Source organism: Chelmon rostratus, chromosome 7 (genome assembly GCF_017976325.1).
Source record: "Chelmon rostratus isolate fCheRos1 chromosome 7, fCheRos1.pri, whole genome shotgun sequence".
Lineage (NCBI taxonomy): Eukaryota > Metazoa > Chordata > Actinopteri > Chaetodontiformes > Chaetodontidae > Chelmon > Chelmon rostratus.
In genome coordinates, this window is record NC_055664.1 from 22,659,627 (window position 1) to 22,673,040 (window position 13,414).

General features: G+C 40.3%; 1 protein-coding gene across 4 annotated transcripts in view; it reads left to right on the top strand.

Moving 5' to 3' along the window:
* nbeab (neurobeachin b) overlaps nucleotides 1-13,414 on the top strand; it is a 183,761-nt gene that overhangs the window by 34,735 nt on the left and 135,612 nt on the right. For all 4 annotated transcript variants that reach the window (XM_041941458.1, XM_041941455.1, XM_041941459.1 and 1 more), the window contains exons 2-4: nucleotides 11,221-11,452; nucleotides 12,498-12,598; nucleotides 12,827-12,922. In XM_041941458.1, the coding sequence (XP_041797392.1) occupies nucleotides 11,221-11,452; nucleotides 12,498-12,598; nucleotides 12,827-12,922 (429 nt within the window). The remainder of the gene's footprint in view (nucleotides 1-11,220; nucleotides 11,453-12,497; nucleotides 12,599-12,826; nucleotides 12,923-13,414) is intronic.

The following is a 13,414-nucleotide window of genomic DNA, read 5'->3' on the forward strand; positions in this document are numbered from 1 at the left end:
CACTTTTACATTTAATCACTGAAATAATGAATACAGTAGCTGAGCTGTGCGGAAACAAGTGTTAGCAAATTTGTTACGCTGCTCGACCACTGTCAGACATATGGATGTCGAATGTAGACTGACCATGGAGCCACACTCTGACTGTACATGGCAGAGGATGCACTCACTCAGACATACCAGGTGGCTGCTGTCTGGTAGCTGTTACACTGAGACTAATTTTTAGTGAAGGAGAGGAGAGTCTCCAGGTGTCACGCAGCACGCAGTGGACATTGTGTTGTTGCATCCTCTCACCTGTCTGAGTAGAGCAACTCAATTATGTGTTATTCCTCCAATTATGACGTGCACATCTGTATTACAGTCTGCAGCAGGATGAGAAGCATTTGTTTCCAACTCTTGGCTGATGCTACTTTATGTGTTCGGGTGACTGGTTGATTTGCAACACATTCTGGATATGTTTTGTACAGTTGCAGCATGAAATCAGACACGAGTATGTGTGCAAAATCCCTGTATTGAAGTCATTCAGTAAGCAGAGCAGGCCAGTAAAAAAAAATTTGGCCTGAAATAGATGCAGTTTTCACATGGTTTCGTGATGTTGGCAATGCAAATACGAATCCAGATTCAGTAGTAAATGAGGAAGTGTTCCACTCTCTCAAGCATGTCAGGAACAAGATATGGTCCTGCATTGACTGCCGTATCTATTGTAAGTCCTGCTCTCTCTCTCTGTCGCTCTCTGTCTCTCTCTCATCTTTTTTTCTACTTAAATGAAATACGTAATAGATGCATGCGAGCTACAGTGTATATACAATCTCTCTTCCTCTCTCCTCAATGGTATGATCATTTCTACAATACTTTAATTCACAGGGGCATCCCGGTCATGCGAGTTGTCCCTCACACTGCAGCTGTTTTCAAACATGTCGAGATGAGATGGAGGAGACGGGAGGTGTCCTGTCATTTCTAAAACTCAAAAGTCTGCAAGTCTAAAATTCATGCATTAAGGACTAAATGAGGAGACAGATAAACAAGATTGCATGGTTCAGCATTGATGTGAAGTCCATTCATCAAACTAAATGGAACCACATAAGCACTAAGCACTCCTCTCATACATACTCAACACCCCCCCTCCCTCAAACGTTCCACACCCCTGTCCCTTAAATGGCTTGACCTTTAGTTTGGTGACATTTTTAAAGTAAAGAAAGAATGGCCCTGGGTAGTCGTGCAGCTCAACTCTTTAGAATAGTTCCCTGGAGTGCCAGTGCCATTTTGTCTCAGTGCAGTCTATTGTTTGCGTAATATCTATTTAGACATCTTTCTTTTCAACTCATTCATTTTAGCAGTCACAGATTGAAAAACTGGAACTAAATGTTAATGTTTGTCTGGTTGTCTGAACAACTGGCACTCAAGTCAGCACTCTGATCTGAGATAACTACATATGCCCAGACAGTAAGTGCAGTTTGCCAATTTATGTACTTTTTTCTTCTCACCAAGTCTAAGCAAACTCTTTTGCATAAACGGATTTATTTGCATGGGGTTTTCACGTCCATGTTTTTTTTTTTTTTTGTACTTGCTAAATTAGTTAAATAGTTGTATTTCTTTTCATCATTTTGCATCCCAGGGGTGCAATACAACAATTTGGATACATGTTAATTCTCTTTGTGTACTTCTGGCAATTGAGAAAATTCTTTTTGCTTTTATTACATGTATGCACATGTTTTTAAACAGTTCCAGAACAAGGGGATGAGATGTTAGTTGTTGATCTCTGAGACAAAAAGGCTTAACGACAATGGAAGGTCAAAATGTCTGAAATGGCACATATCTCCCTTAAGAGTCAAATGTTAACTTATCAGAAAGCAGGTAAGGACGTGAGATTTGATCACTTTTCTGAACTGATGTCCAGAAAGAACCTCAATCCTAAAGTTCTCTTTAAGGTAATTGATTCTGTTGTTAGTGGTCCCTTCACTTTTTCTCCTGGCCCTGACGTTGAGCTTTCCAAAAAATTTCTCACTCATTTTGTAAAAAACAAGGTGGAGGATGTCAGATTCCAAATTAAGCATGACCCTTGCATTCTCTTCTTAATCCTCATGTCAATTCTACCACTTTTTTGCCCAGTTTCAATCCGTCAGTGTTCAAGAGTACAGTCTCCCATATGAACTCGTCTTAGGGCATCTTAGATATATCCGTACTAAGCTGCTCAAGCAAGCATTCCCCGCTGTTACCCCTGTTATTTTGTGGACTTTTATCAACTCTCTGATTTGTGGTTCTTTTCCAGACAGTGTTAAGTGTGCCATTGTTCATTCACTGATAATAACCTAACTTGGACCCCCTGTCTTCAAGTAATCTCAAAACTCTCTTTTTTTTATCTTAAGGTCCTGGGGAAAGTAATTTCATCCCAGCTGATATCTTATGAATAATTAGTAGTATTTTTGACAGTTTTCAGTCTGGTTTTAGGACCCTTCATTGTTCTCTCTGTCTCTTCCATCATTTGGACACTTGGTTAGGCATCAAGGGCTTAGCTCAGTTTATTAGCTATTAGCTTATTACACACAAACCTCCACAACAGAACCTTTTCTATCACTCTGGCTTGCTCTTCTTCCTAGACAAATCAGTTGAATTGTGGTGTCCCTCAAGGCTCAGTTTCAGCCCCCCTTCTGTTTTCTATATGCATGCTGCCTCTTGGCTAAGTTCAAAATCATGATGTACTACATGAGTTTCATGTATACATAAAACCCACAGATCCTATAGAAGCCTAGCTAATCTCACAACCTGCCTCTCTGATATCAAATCCTGGATGTCCTGGAGGGCATTGTGTTTGGCCCCCTAAAGTCCCTCTGCGCTTTTGGTGCTAGTCTTGGTGGTTGGAATCTTGGGGTGTGAGATTTGAGTCTTACCTCTGTTTTGACGATCGAGTCGAAAGTGTTGCTCAGTCGTGTTTCTTCCAGCTCAAGATTTCAGAAAGTTGTTCATGCTTACGTATATTCTTTGCTTGATTGATACAATGCACTTTACTCAGGTATCAGCCAAGGTTTCCTCAACCGTCTGCACGCTGCAGCTCAACTCATTACTGGAACAAAAAAAATATTATATTGACAACGTAATGTAATGATGTGTTCCTTTACTCTATGTACTATTAATGATCTAACCTCCAGTTTCATTGCTATAGGACTACGGCTGCTACTATAAGAGTATTATTTTCCACTTCAGTCATAAACAATGCTCTCCATCTGTAATAGTAGGGGTCACAGGGTTAAAGCATCACTGAAATGCTTCTATTGTCCTACCATTTTGCCTTTCTGTTAAATTTTCTTGTCTTTTGTGGGATTATTTCAGAATACACTATTTCACCTATACTTCAAAATACAGGCATTTAAAATATTTTCATTTAAATTAGATACTCCAGAAAGATCGTGAGTTTAATGAAAATATTATGTATGCATTGATTTATAAAATATTGAAAAGTTATTTATGCCAGTGCTTTTGTGCATAAATTGTATAATCTTTACATAACCTCTCTTTTATGTCTTTTACCTTTGAATAGTTCAGACACATCTGTATGCCTTTGCCTCGTTGTTGCTGAAAACAATTTTTTTTTTGGAGTGCCTGTGAAGTGAGAGGGGTTGATGGAAAATCCGAGTATTCTATATGGATATTGTGTTTTGTGTCTAACTCCCTCTGGTGCTGCTAAGCACTTGGCTGCAAAATGGCCATTTCATTGTTTCCTCCTCTACTTCTGCATACCAAATTTTTGCATCATACTTTATCCCTTTGACTGCGTTTGGTTTTGAAAGTCAGCTGCAGGCTATTCTGATTCTGAAGCTGAACTTTGTTATTGTGCTTTCGCTCAAGTTTACGAGGAGAGGAGTACTTATTGGAGTAAGCCACCAGTTAAATTGTCATTTTTCTGACATCTATGTTTGTTTGTTGTTTGTTTTCTGGGTTGTGATTGCAGTGCTGTTAGTTAGCAACACTGAATGCTGTATGTTGGAGCTTCATGCTAGCACGCAGATGCACCACACAGAGACGCACTCTAGCCTTTTGGTTGCATAACAATCCTAATAGGCAAACGTTAGACGAGTGTATCTGGGCTTTATCAAGCCAGTGCAGTCTCTGATGATAATGATTGGGGCTGAGCAATAGAGCACCCAGTTTAGTGTGATTTTTAGGGGTGAAAAGGCTATTTTGAAAATGGGGGAATGGGATTCATTCAAAAAATAAGGTTAGACAACATCTGCTTCTGTTCACATTTTGCAGACTAGATGAATATGTATTTGAACCTGTAACGCTTCTCATTTTTTTCGTTGAGAAATATTGTTGAGGACAGCCCTCCTCTTCACATCTGCCCCTGAGAGATTCCCTCACTGCAGTGTTCGCACTCCACCAGCAGTCTTCGTAAATAGGACATCAGTTCTATTTATTTTCACCCAATTTAGTGGTCACTGTAGGCTTCCCTTGGAAACTGTCTCAAGTCCAATCTTTGCTGCCTGTCACCATGGCGACAGCGAGCCATCAGCACTGGCCTAATCAGAAGCAGTGGAAAGTGGAGGGATTCTTGAGGGCTCAGATGTAACTCTCTTAATTCTCTGCCAGTGACGCACAAATGAATTCTCTCTAAGGGAAAAAAAAAAAAAAAAACATGCTTGATTGAGGCTCATAACTCTATCGTGCTAGAAGAGAGGAACCACAGGGGTGAGAAATTAAACCAAGCACACACCTTAATTGCTTTCACATAAACAATTTTTGGTTTTGCTGCACAGTAAAATAAATGCCTGCTTGGTGGAATGCTACTCCCAGCACATTAAAGAATCACTGTAACGGCTTAGGTTCTTTCATTTCCTCAGACACATCAAGCTCTGCTGGATTATCTGTAGCATCACAGGGTCTCATTCTTTCCCCGTCAGCATGCTGAAAGTGACAATAAGCTTGTGAGCAGTTCAGTGAACCACAGGCCAATGTACAAGGGTGACTGAAAGACTTTATTGCTAATCTAGTTGCACCTCTGGTTTATGAACGGTAAGGCCTTCTCTCCACGTCTCTGTGCTATTACAGTGAAAGGAGCTGGCTGTCACTCACTACTCTTGTGTAACCACCCTGACAGGTCTTCCAGCTTGAGCTGTGTAGATACCAGTTAGAGCCTAATTAAAGCGGTATTATTCTCCTGCCTCACATTGTAGTGTTGTTTCTATAACCTTCCTCTGGTTTGCAAATCATCGACCCGCAGCTCCACTGAGCTTCTGAGCATGTTAATAATCCGGAGCAGATATTCTTAATTGAAATTATATGATTAGCCATAGCTGCAGGAGGCAGGTTTCCTCCTTCTGCGGGTCCCTCTCCTGGGAGCAGGGAAATAGGTCAGCTTTACCTCTGTCGGCAAAACCCAGATTTGAACCAACACGTGGGTACTTGCATCATATGTGGATTCTTGACTGCTGAATTTGCTTATCTCCATTACACTTGGCTTCTACATGGCTACGATTTTCTCGAAGTCTGTGTGTGTCTGTGTTTGTGCAACTCTTCAATTCAGTGCATTCACGCTGTAAAGAACCCCTGCACCTCTTTGATGTTGAATTAGGATGCTTTCAAAGAAATGTCAGAAGGTTTAATTCCATTTGCGTGTGTGCGTGAGTGGAAAAAATGTGAATACAGATTGGCTGGGCGGACGTGCAAAGATAAATGCTTAAGCTGACACTTGACATGCTGACTGACAAGCTGTCTTTTAATATGACTGTACCACAGACCTCAAACACTTGTAGCACCTAAACACTTCAGTCAGAGCCTGTCATTTTTCAGTTTTCCCCCTTAAGTCAGACACAGAGACAGAAAAGAGCAGTCTGTATGTTGAACAATTATGCAAATACTCACAAATATGCTGTGCTCCTGGTCTAGAAAATACTCACTTTAGGTCATCTCTCCCATATGGATGAAAAAACTCAGAAGATGTCATCATCATAACATCAATTAACAGTTCTCCCATCCAGAAAAAAGGCTGATTTGTTGGCTGTGTTGCCTCATGTGATGAAAGTCATAGAAGCAAGAACAAAAATCATTTTGTCTGTTTTAAATATAAGATGTTTTTCAGTATTTCCTCATGAATCACGTGAAGTTTGAAATCGGTGGATCTAATGGTGACTGAACAGCAGAGGCGCAACACAGATTGACTGGCAGATTCATGGCAACATGGTGACCACATGGCAAAATAAAGCCTGTGATGATGACTCACAGAATGCATAATGTAATTCCTCATTTGCCATGTAAGTACTGATCCATCTAATGTAATTTGGGTTCCATAAAGTTCAAGGACATGTTGATGAGTTTAGTTTTGTCTTATCTTAATCAGTATAGCTTTGTTCTCAGTCATGAGTTGTGGGTTGTCTCTGCATGTTTTTAAATGCCTAATAAAGTTTTGTTCCTATTGAGTTTGGTATAGTAAAGGACTTCAACTATATCATAGATTCAATTCCCATCGGGGAACACACTTAGGCTTCAGTACACATAGTTAAACAATACACAACAGTTCACAGTATCAGTCAGCACAGCAGCACAGCAGTAAATGTGGTATATTGTGATATTGTTAATTTAATTTTTTGTTTCTTTGATTGTTCTGACTCATTTGCCTCAGAATTTATGACACGTGTGTCTTTCCCAGAGCAGGAGTTTCACTGTGCAGATTACTGGTAGTGCTATCATCTCTGTGTCTCAGTCAGAAAGGATTTAGCAGAGCAGCTCAGTCTCACCAGCACTCTGAGCTGCCGTTGGGTTTAACTGTGGTAAACAGACCAAGGCTAGCAGTGTTCTATCAGTGAAAACCATCAGGAATAGAAGTCAGAGATAGACGCAAAATACATCAGTGTACAGTCACTTTCTTTCACTGTCAGTGTCTCCTGCTGTTATAGTATTTTAGATAAGTACTGCAAAGCCATTGGGAGTCGGGAAGAAAATTAAACATGTAATTCAGATGGTGGGTTTTTGACAGGAGTGAAAATGTGCCTCACTTGTTATGTCTGTGCTTCTTGTTGCTTCCCTTGTTTCCTTTAAACCTGAGAACTCAGCAGTATAAGGTGTAAAGTGTAACACATTTTAATAGCATTGGTTTGAAAATTTGAAAAACATGGCTTTGGCACACACCTTTCTCAACGTTAGATGTGTTATAGACCCAAGTTATGAAGTAAAAATATGATTTCAGATGTTGCAGATTTAGCTGATGTGGTACAGAGAGGTATCTAGCTTATATTCAGACTCTATTACTTTCTAAAGGCCCCATTTGCAGCAATCCCGTCTTCAAGTCCTCTATGCTTTTACTATCTAACGTGCCTTTTTTTGTTGTGGAGATCCTCTCAGCTCCTGTTAGATTGGATGGGCACAGTCAGAGAAAATGCAGTTTTCTAGTCTCCCAGCAGATTTTCCAACAGGTTCATCACACCTCAGCCGATACCTGGGTGAGTCCACACTCGAGCAGTGTTTCCATCATGCAACCGGTTCGGTTCAGTTCAGTTCGTCACACATTAGAATGATTCCTTTCATGTTTCCATTGTCAAAAGTCGTGGATGGTACCAATAGAACCGCTCGTGGTTACAGAATTGTAACAGTGTTGGCTATGTGATGAGCCGTAGCCGCTTGTTACCGCTTGGTTTGCCGCTTGGCATTCAGGCCAATGTTCCTTTTTGTTTTTTTCCATCTTGTGCTGTCAAGTTTACTGTCATTAAGTAAACTCCAGGCAGGCTGCCATATAATTTATGGAGGTGGAATCTATATAGCTATTCTACCAACAAGGCTTATTAATGGAGTGTGACAGAGATTGTTTTCTTTCTAACAGGTTCTCCATCTCTGCAGAGGAACCGTGAGTGGTCATTTGGCCCTAATGAAGCTCTAAAAAATAGTCCTAGCCTGTCTAAACATTTTTTCCTTTGCACTCTTCTCCCACATTTTTACCTCCACACAATTCTCTTCACAGTTTCGAATTCAATTAACTGGATCTCAAGACCCCCCCCCCAAAAAAAAATAAATAAATAAATAAATAAATAAATACATTTGTGCCATAGTATTAGACTGAAATATACTGCACAGTCCACTTTATTGGGGACACCTTTACAGTTTAATGCAATAAATGCAGCTATTCTACCATACAATCTGCTGTTATAATGTATCCCAACCAACATGACCTATGACCTCAATACTAGATGTGTCATTGAATTTACAAATTTGTGCTAATGTCACCAAAATCTGAACATTGTGAGCTTTGTAGCGATCTGCTGTGGCAGGTCCGTTGTTTTGATTTGCAGTAGATTATAGAGGAGTACCTAATAAAGTAGCCCCTGATTGTATACGTGTGTAGATTCACAGTTTCACAATAAAATGTCATTTTAAAAACATTTTTAACGGTAATTCTTTGGAATTACTGATGGGAAATGAGAGAGAGAAAAACTTGACATGCAGCAAAGGTCCCCACTATGTGTCAACGTTCCCCACACAACGCCCCCTAACATTTTAAAAAACATATTGTTTTACATATATTTGGAATGCAGCCAAAGTAATGAAGCAGCTGCATGTTATTAGAATTCATGTAACTGGCTACAGGATGTGTTGGTGCAGCATGATGAATTTACAGGTTTGCACTCTTTTACTATGTAGCAACTATTGTTTTTACTGTCGTAACATGTCATCATATTACAGCAGTTTGCCCCTGTTTATAAAAATTTTGGTCATTTACTTCTTAACATTGTTTACGGGGTTTACATCACTGAACTTAAGTGGCATTCGCTGCACTGATTTAAGAGTTTTTGTATGGCTCAGAGAAGCTCGACTCTCCATGTGCTGAGTGTGTAATCAGTGATTTCATGTCTTTATTTACCTCTTGTAACATAATGGTTGAAAATTATTCTGCGGATCTGAATCTGCAATTACACCACTTCTCAGGATTGTGGTGTGCCTGTGAATAGTGTGATTAATAGCACTGAAGAATGATCAGGTTTAGTCTAGACATTGTGGCCTTTTCCCCCTTCCTTGCATGCAATATTGGGTGATATGCATCATGGTGGCTGCAACAGGAGAGCCTTTTGTCTGACAATGTAAACCTGAACAACAGCAACCTGTGACAGCCCCTACATCCATAAAAAGTCTCTTCTTCATTATCAGTTGATATACTGGTATTCTTTATACCACAAAAAGCCATAAAGTAAGAACCTTATAAACAGTAGTGGGAAAACACACTGTAAATAAGCACGTACAATTTCGCTGAGAATTCATAAAAGCGGCACAGTTTTCCTGTCTTCTGCAGCATGATCGAGATGTCTTTGTCGTGACATTAAAGTGAACGTGAATAACTTTTTCTCCTATGCACTTCATAGTGCTGCACTTCAGGTAGCTGAACTTATTCCTCATTGATAGTGAGACATTTTGTCTTAACTGGAATTCATAAACGATCTTAAAGCAGATGGGAGCTTGACAGGTGCTGTATGGAGGCTTTTGTCCTTGGCATTATCTTGACCATATTTAAATGATCAGTAAAATGCCAAGTTTACATTGTTTCATGTGAATCTTGTTGGTAATTTATTACTTAAATAAGTGTGTTCAGGTACAGCCACACACATTATTTGATACTTAGAAATATGCTTTACTCCACATTCATTTAAGCAGTTGCAACAAAATGTGTCAGTTTACACAAACAATACATGTGTGTAACTATTTATTTAACTGACCATCTTTTAGGCAGGAACAGGAGTTTTGGTACCAAACTGATTAGACCCAATCAGACTTGGCCACCGGATACAGCATGGTTCACCCAGAATAAGGATAAAGCAACAAAATGTTGCTTTATTGTGATTGGAGTGTGGGATTGGCTTTTTGCAGCAGATCACGCATGGTGGCATTTGTGGTCGGAGGAGCGGGCAGTTTGGCATTGAAGATTGTCTGCATACCCATAACGAGCTTTCCACCAGTTTGTTAATTTTCCGCACCAGTTAACATAGCGACTATATTTAGAAGACAGACGTGTTACAGCTTGCTCGGCTTTATAGGAGTCGTCTGCACATTTTGGCCACTGAGCCGACTCAGACTGCATATTACCCCGACCCCATGACTTTCCAAGCTGTGAAATTCCTGTTATTGTTAGTGCCTCTGTGCTCTCTGTGCTCATTGATAAAGACATCTGGTGTTCAAGCTGAATTTCAGCTTAGTGTTTTTATGTTGTATGTAGGCAATAGCTTTTTAATTTTTCCAGAATAAACTGCCTCTATAAGCTGCTCAAATCTTTTTAAGATTTCAGTCTGTCACTTAGTGGATCTGCAGTACCTTCAACTTCAGTTCAATGTAGAGACTAAATGTGGCACAACTGTTTTTAACAAGATTTAATTCTTTAAATTAGTTTAACATGCATCATTTCTATAAAGTTTTCTCTCATTTTGAATGCACAGTGATGGGTGCTGTAGCTGAGAAAGAATAACACACCTAGCTTCTGTGGAGGAAAGATGGTCTCTCCAGTCTTCAGGTCTAAGCAGGCCAGTGACACACATCATTCTAATGTAATTGCACCAAGATCTCATGATGATTGAAGTGAGGTTCGATTTATAACTCCACGGACCAGTCTTTTTCCACGACTTTAGGCTGCTTTTTATCTCACATAGCTATTACCTGTCAATCACAGTAATGTGCAGCGGGCATCTCGGCCCATTTTCCACCTGCTTGCTTTGATGCCCACCAGCAGGTTGTTGTCAGTGCTCTCCATATACCATACACTTCTTTAGAGGGCTAATTTCATGCTTGATGAACTTGAAGAACTGCATTATTGATTGTTGTTTTCTACTTTCTTAATTGTGATTATCATTTGTGACTCAAAAGCAACAGCAGGGCGATAGAGACTCCCTCCCCTCCACTTTTCATTAAATGCTAGCGTATTTTATTTTCATGAGTGCTTAAATTCTGATCAAAACCCTTTAGATAGGAAAAATATCTCCGCTTTCTTCCACTGCTGGCAAGCCCTTTAACATCAGAGTAGTGACCTGACAAACATGTGAACGGGGCTCCTGGTTAATTTCCCCTCAGAGAAAAAACCTGAACAGGAACAGGGTTGAAAGCTGGGTCAAACAGCAAGGCTCATCGTGAAAGTTTAGTTTAATTTTAGTCGCTCCATGCTGGAGCATTACAGCAACAGAACACAGGATTGTGAAAGCATGTGAAAGGCATAATAATCCAATCGTTTCTTACATTACCTATGTGTCCCATCTCATTCTGCAGTTGGTGGGTGGTGAGTTTGATCTGGAGACAAACTTCATTATCCAGGATGCAGAAAGCATCGGCTGCATGGTGGAGCTGCTGGAGCACTGCGACGTCACCTGCCAGGCTGAGATCTGGAGCATGTTTACCGCCATCCTTCGGAAAAGTGTTCGAAACCTGCAAACAAGCACCGAGGTGGGCCTCATCCAGCAGGTGCTGCTCAAAATGAGCTCGGTGGATGACATGATTGCAGGTATGATAATGGTGAGAGCGGGCCTGTTTGTGCTCGTTCGCAGTTTGTCGTACGTGCATGTTCATTTTTAGATTGATTTGTGCTCATGTTAATATCCAGAAATACTGTGTACTGTGTGTGCCTCTTTGGTTTTATTTCTCAGTCAGGCAGCAAAACCATCTGTGTGTATCTTTTGCTAGGTCTGCATTTAGAGTTATAATAATGGGGAACGCTAATTTTCGCATTTCTGCGAATTTCTCTGTGAGTCTCAGTAACTTTTCCAAATGTGCAAATTACACAATTTAAGGAAATATACCTTTGAAACTTCAAACTTTCAAAACGATTGAATTTTCCTCGTAGTGCTGCCTGTACTTATGTCTAACACCACCATCAAGTTAGAATTTCCCCTTGACCAACACTTTATTCATTAGCAACATGCGCTATCTGAAATGAATCTGGTTTTCCATGAAGTGTTGTAAGTGGCAGCACTGTGGCTTTACACAACCGCGGTTATGAACGTTGAAGTCTGCAGGGACTGCTTGTACTTTTAGTCTTTTTTTGATATTTATAGGGCTGGAATAAGTCCCTCAAATCTGTATTCAGGTCACTGTGTGGTTGTCTATGGAAGTCAGTGTCACTTTGATATTTTGCACTGTGCAAATTACATCCATACCTTGTGTAACCTGTAAATTATGTTTCAGCTGATGAAATTCAAATGCATTTTTCCCTCAGTGTTACTGTGCCTCTAAGTTTAACAATTTAGACATCACTTTGATTTACAAGTCAGGTTCCATGTAATTGCAGTGGAAGTGTTTCTATGATAGATATAATGGAATTTCACAGACAATGAACTCAGTGAGAATGAAGCTGAACGAAAGCGAAACTGTTTTTATTATCTGAGGAGTTGATGCATATGAATACTTTCCACCATGAGGACCTCCTGTGCAGTGTGGACGAATTCTAATATCAGAAAAATACAGCTGCATTTCATGATTGTCCTCTCTCTCCTTTTGTGTGTGTGCGTGCGTGCGTGCGTGCGTGCATGCGGGCTATCTTGCCATTAAAGACTTGCTGGTGGATATGCTGGGAGTGCTGGCCAGCTACAGCATCACAGTGAAGGAACTGAAGTTGCTTTTCAGTATGCTACGAGGGGAAGGAGGCCTCTGGGTAAGTGATAGCAGGGACCAGATGCAGGCAGAAGTGCGTGTTTTGTGTGTGCTTTGACACTGTCACTTGAGTTGCCTCCAGAGAGCCATTTCACTGATATGTTTGGGGCTTGTTTTGTAATTGACTAACTGCAGGACGAGGTAACTCACAATGTATTGACTCCGGTGCAAACAGGCATTGAGAAGACCTTGGCTGTCTTGTTATGACTCTTTTTTATCACCTGTGCAGCCGAAGCATGCGGTCAAAATGTTGTCGGTGCTGAATCAGATGCCCCAGAGAAACGGTCCAGATGCCTTCTTCAACTTTCCCGGCCGCAGTGCAGCAGTAAGTTTTCACGTTACTACTCTGCAGTCAATTTCAAAATGGCATTCATTCGTGCATTTTTATGGAGCTGCAGATGATCAGGGTAAAACAGCTGACTGTACATATACTGTGAGATAACACATGTTGTGTTTACGATAAAAATTTGAAGCATGTAAATTATGTATGAAAAAAAATGAAACCTGATATGTGCACCACGTGTTGCTTTAGGTCATGGCATAATTTTCCTTTTCCATGAGCCCGTTCTGATCCAACATGCCCTGTAAATCCTTCATTTTAAGGTTTCCTGAAATATGATCATAGGTGTGAACTTGTCTTTGTAGGTGGATGGAAACAGCTGCAGTAATGCTGCATATACATGCATAGCAAGTGTAGTACGATTCCAAATGCATTAAAGAGGTTTATAGATGAGAAAATGTGAGTAACTTACCCAAGAAAGATTGACATCATAGTTTGACTAAGTTAAATAGGCATATTTGGGAGCTGCTGATAGTT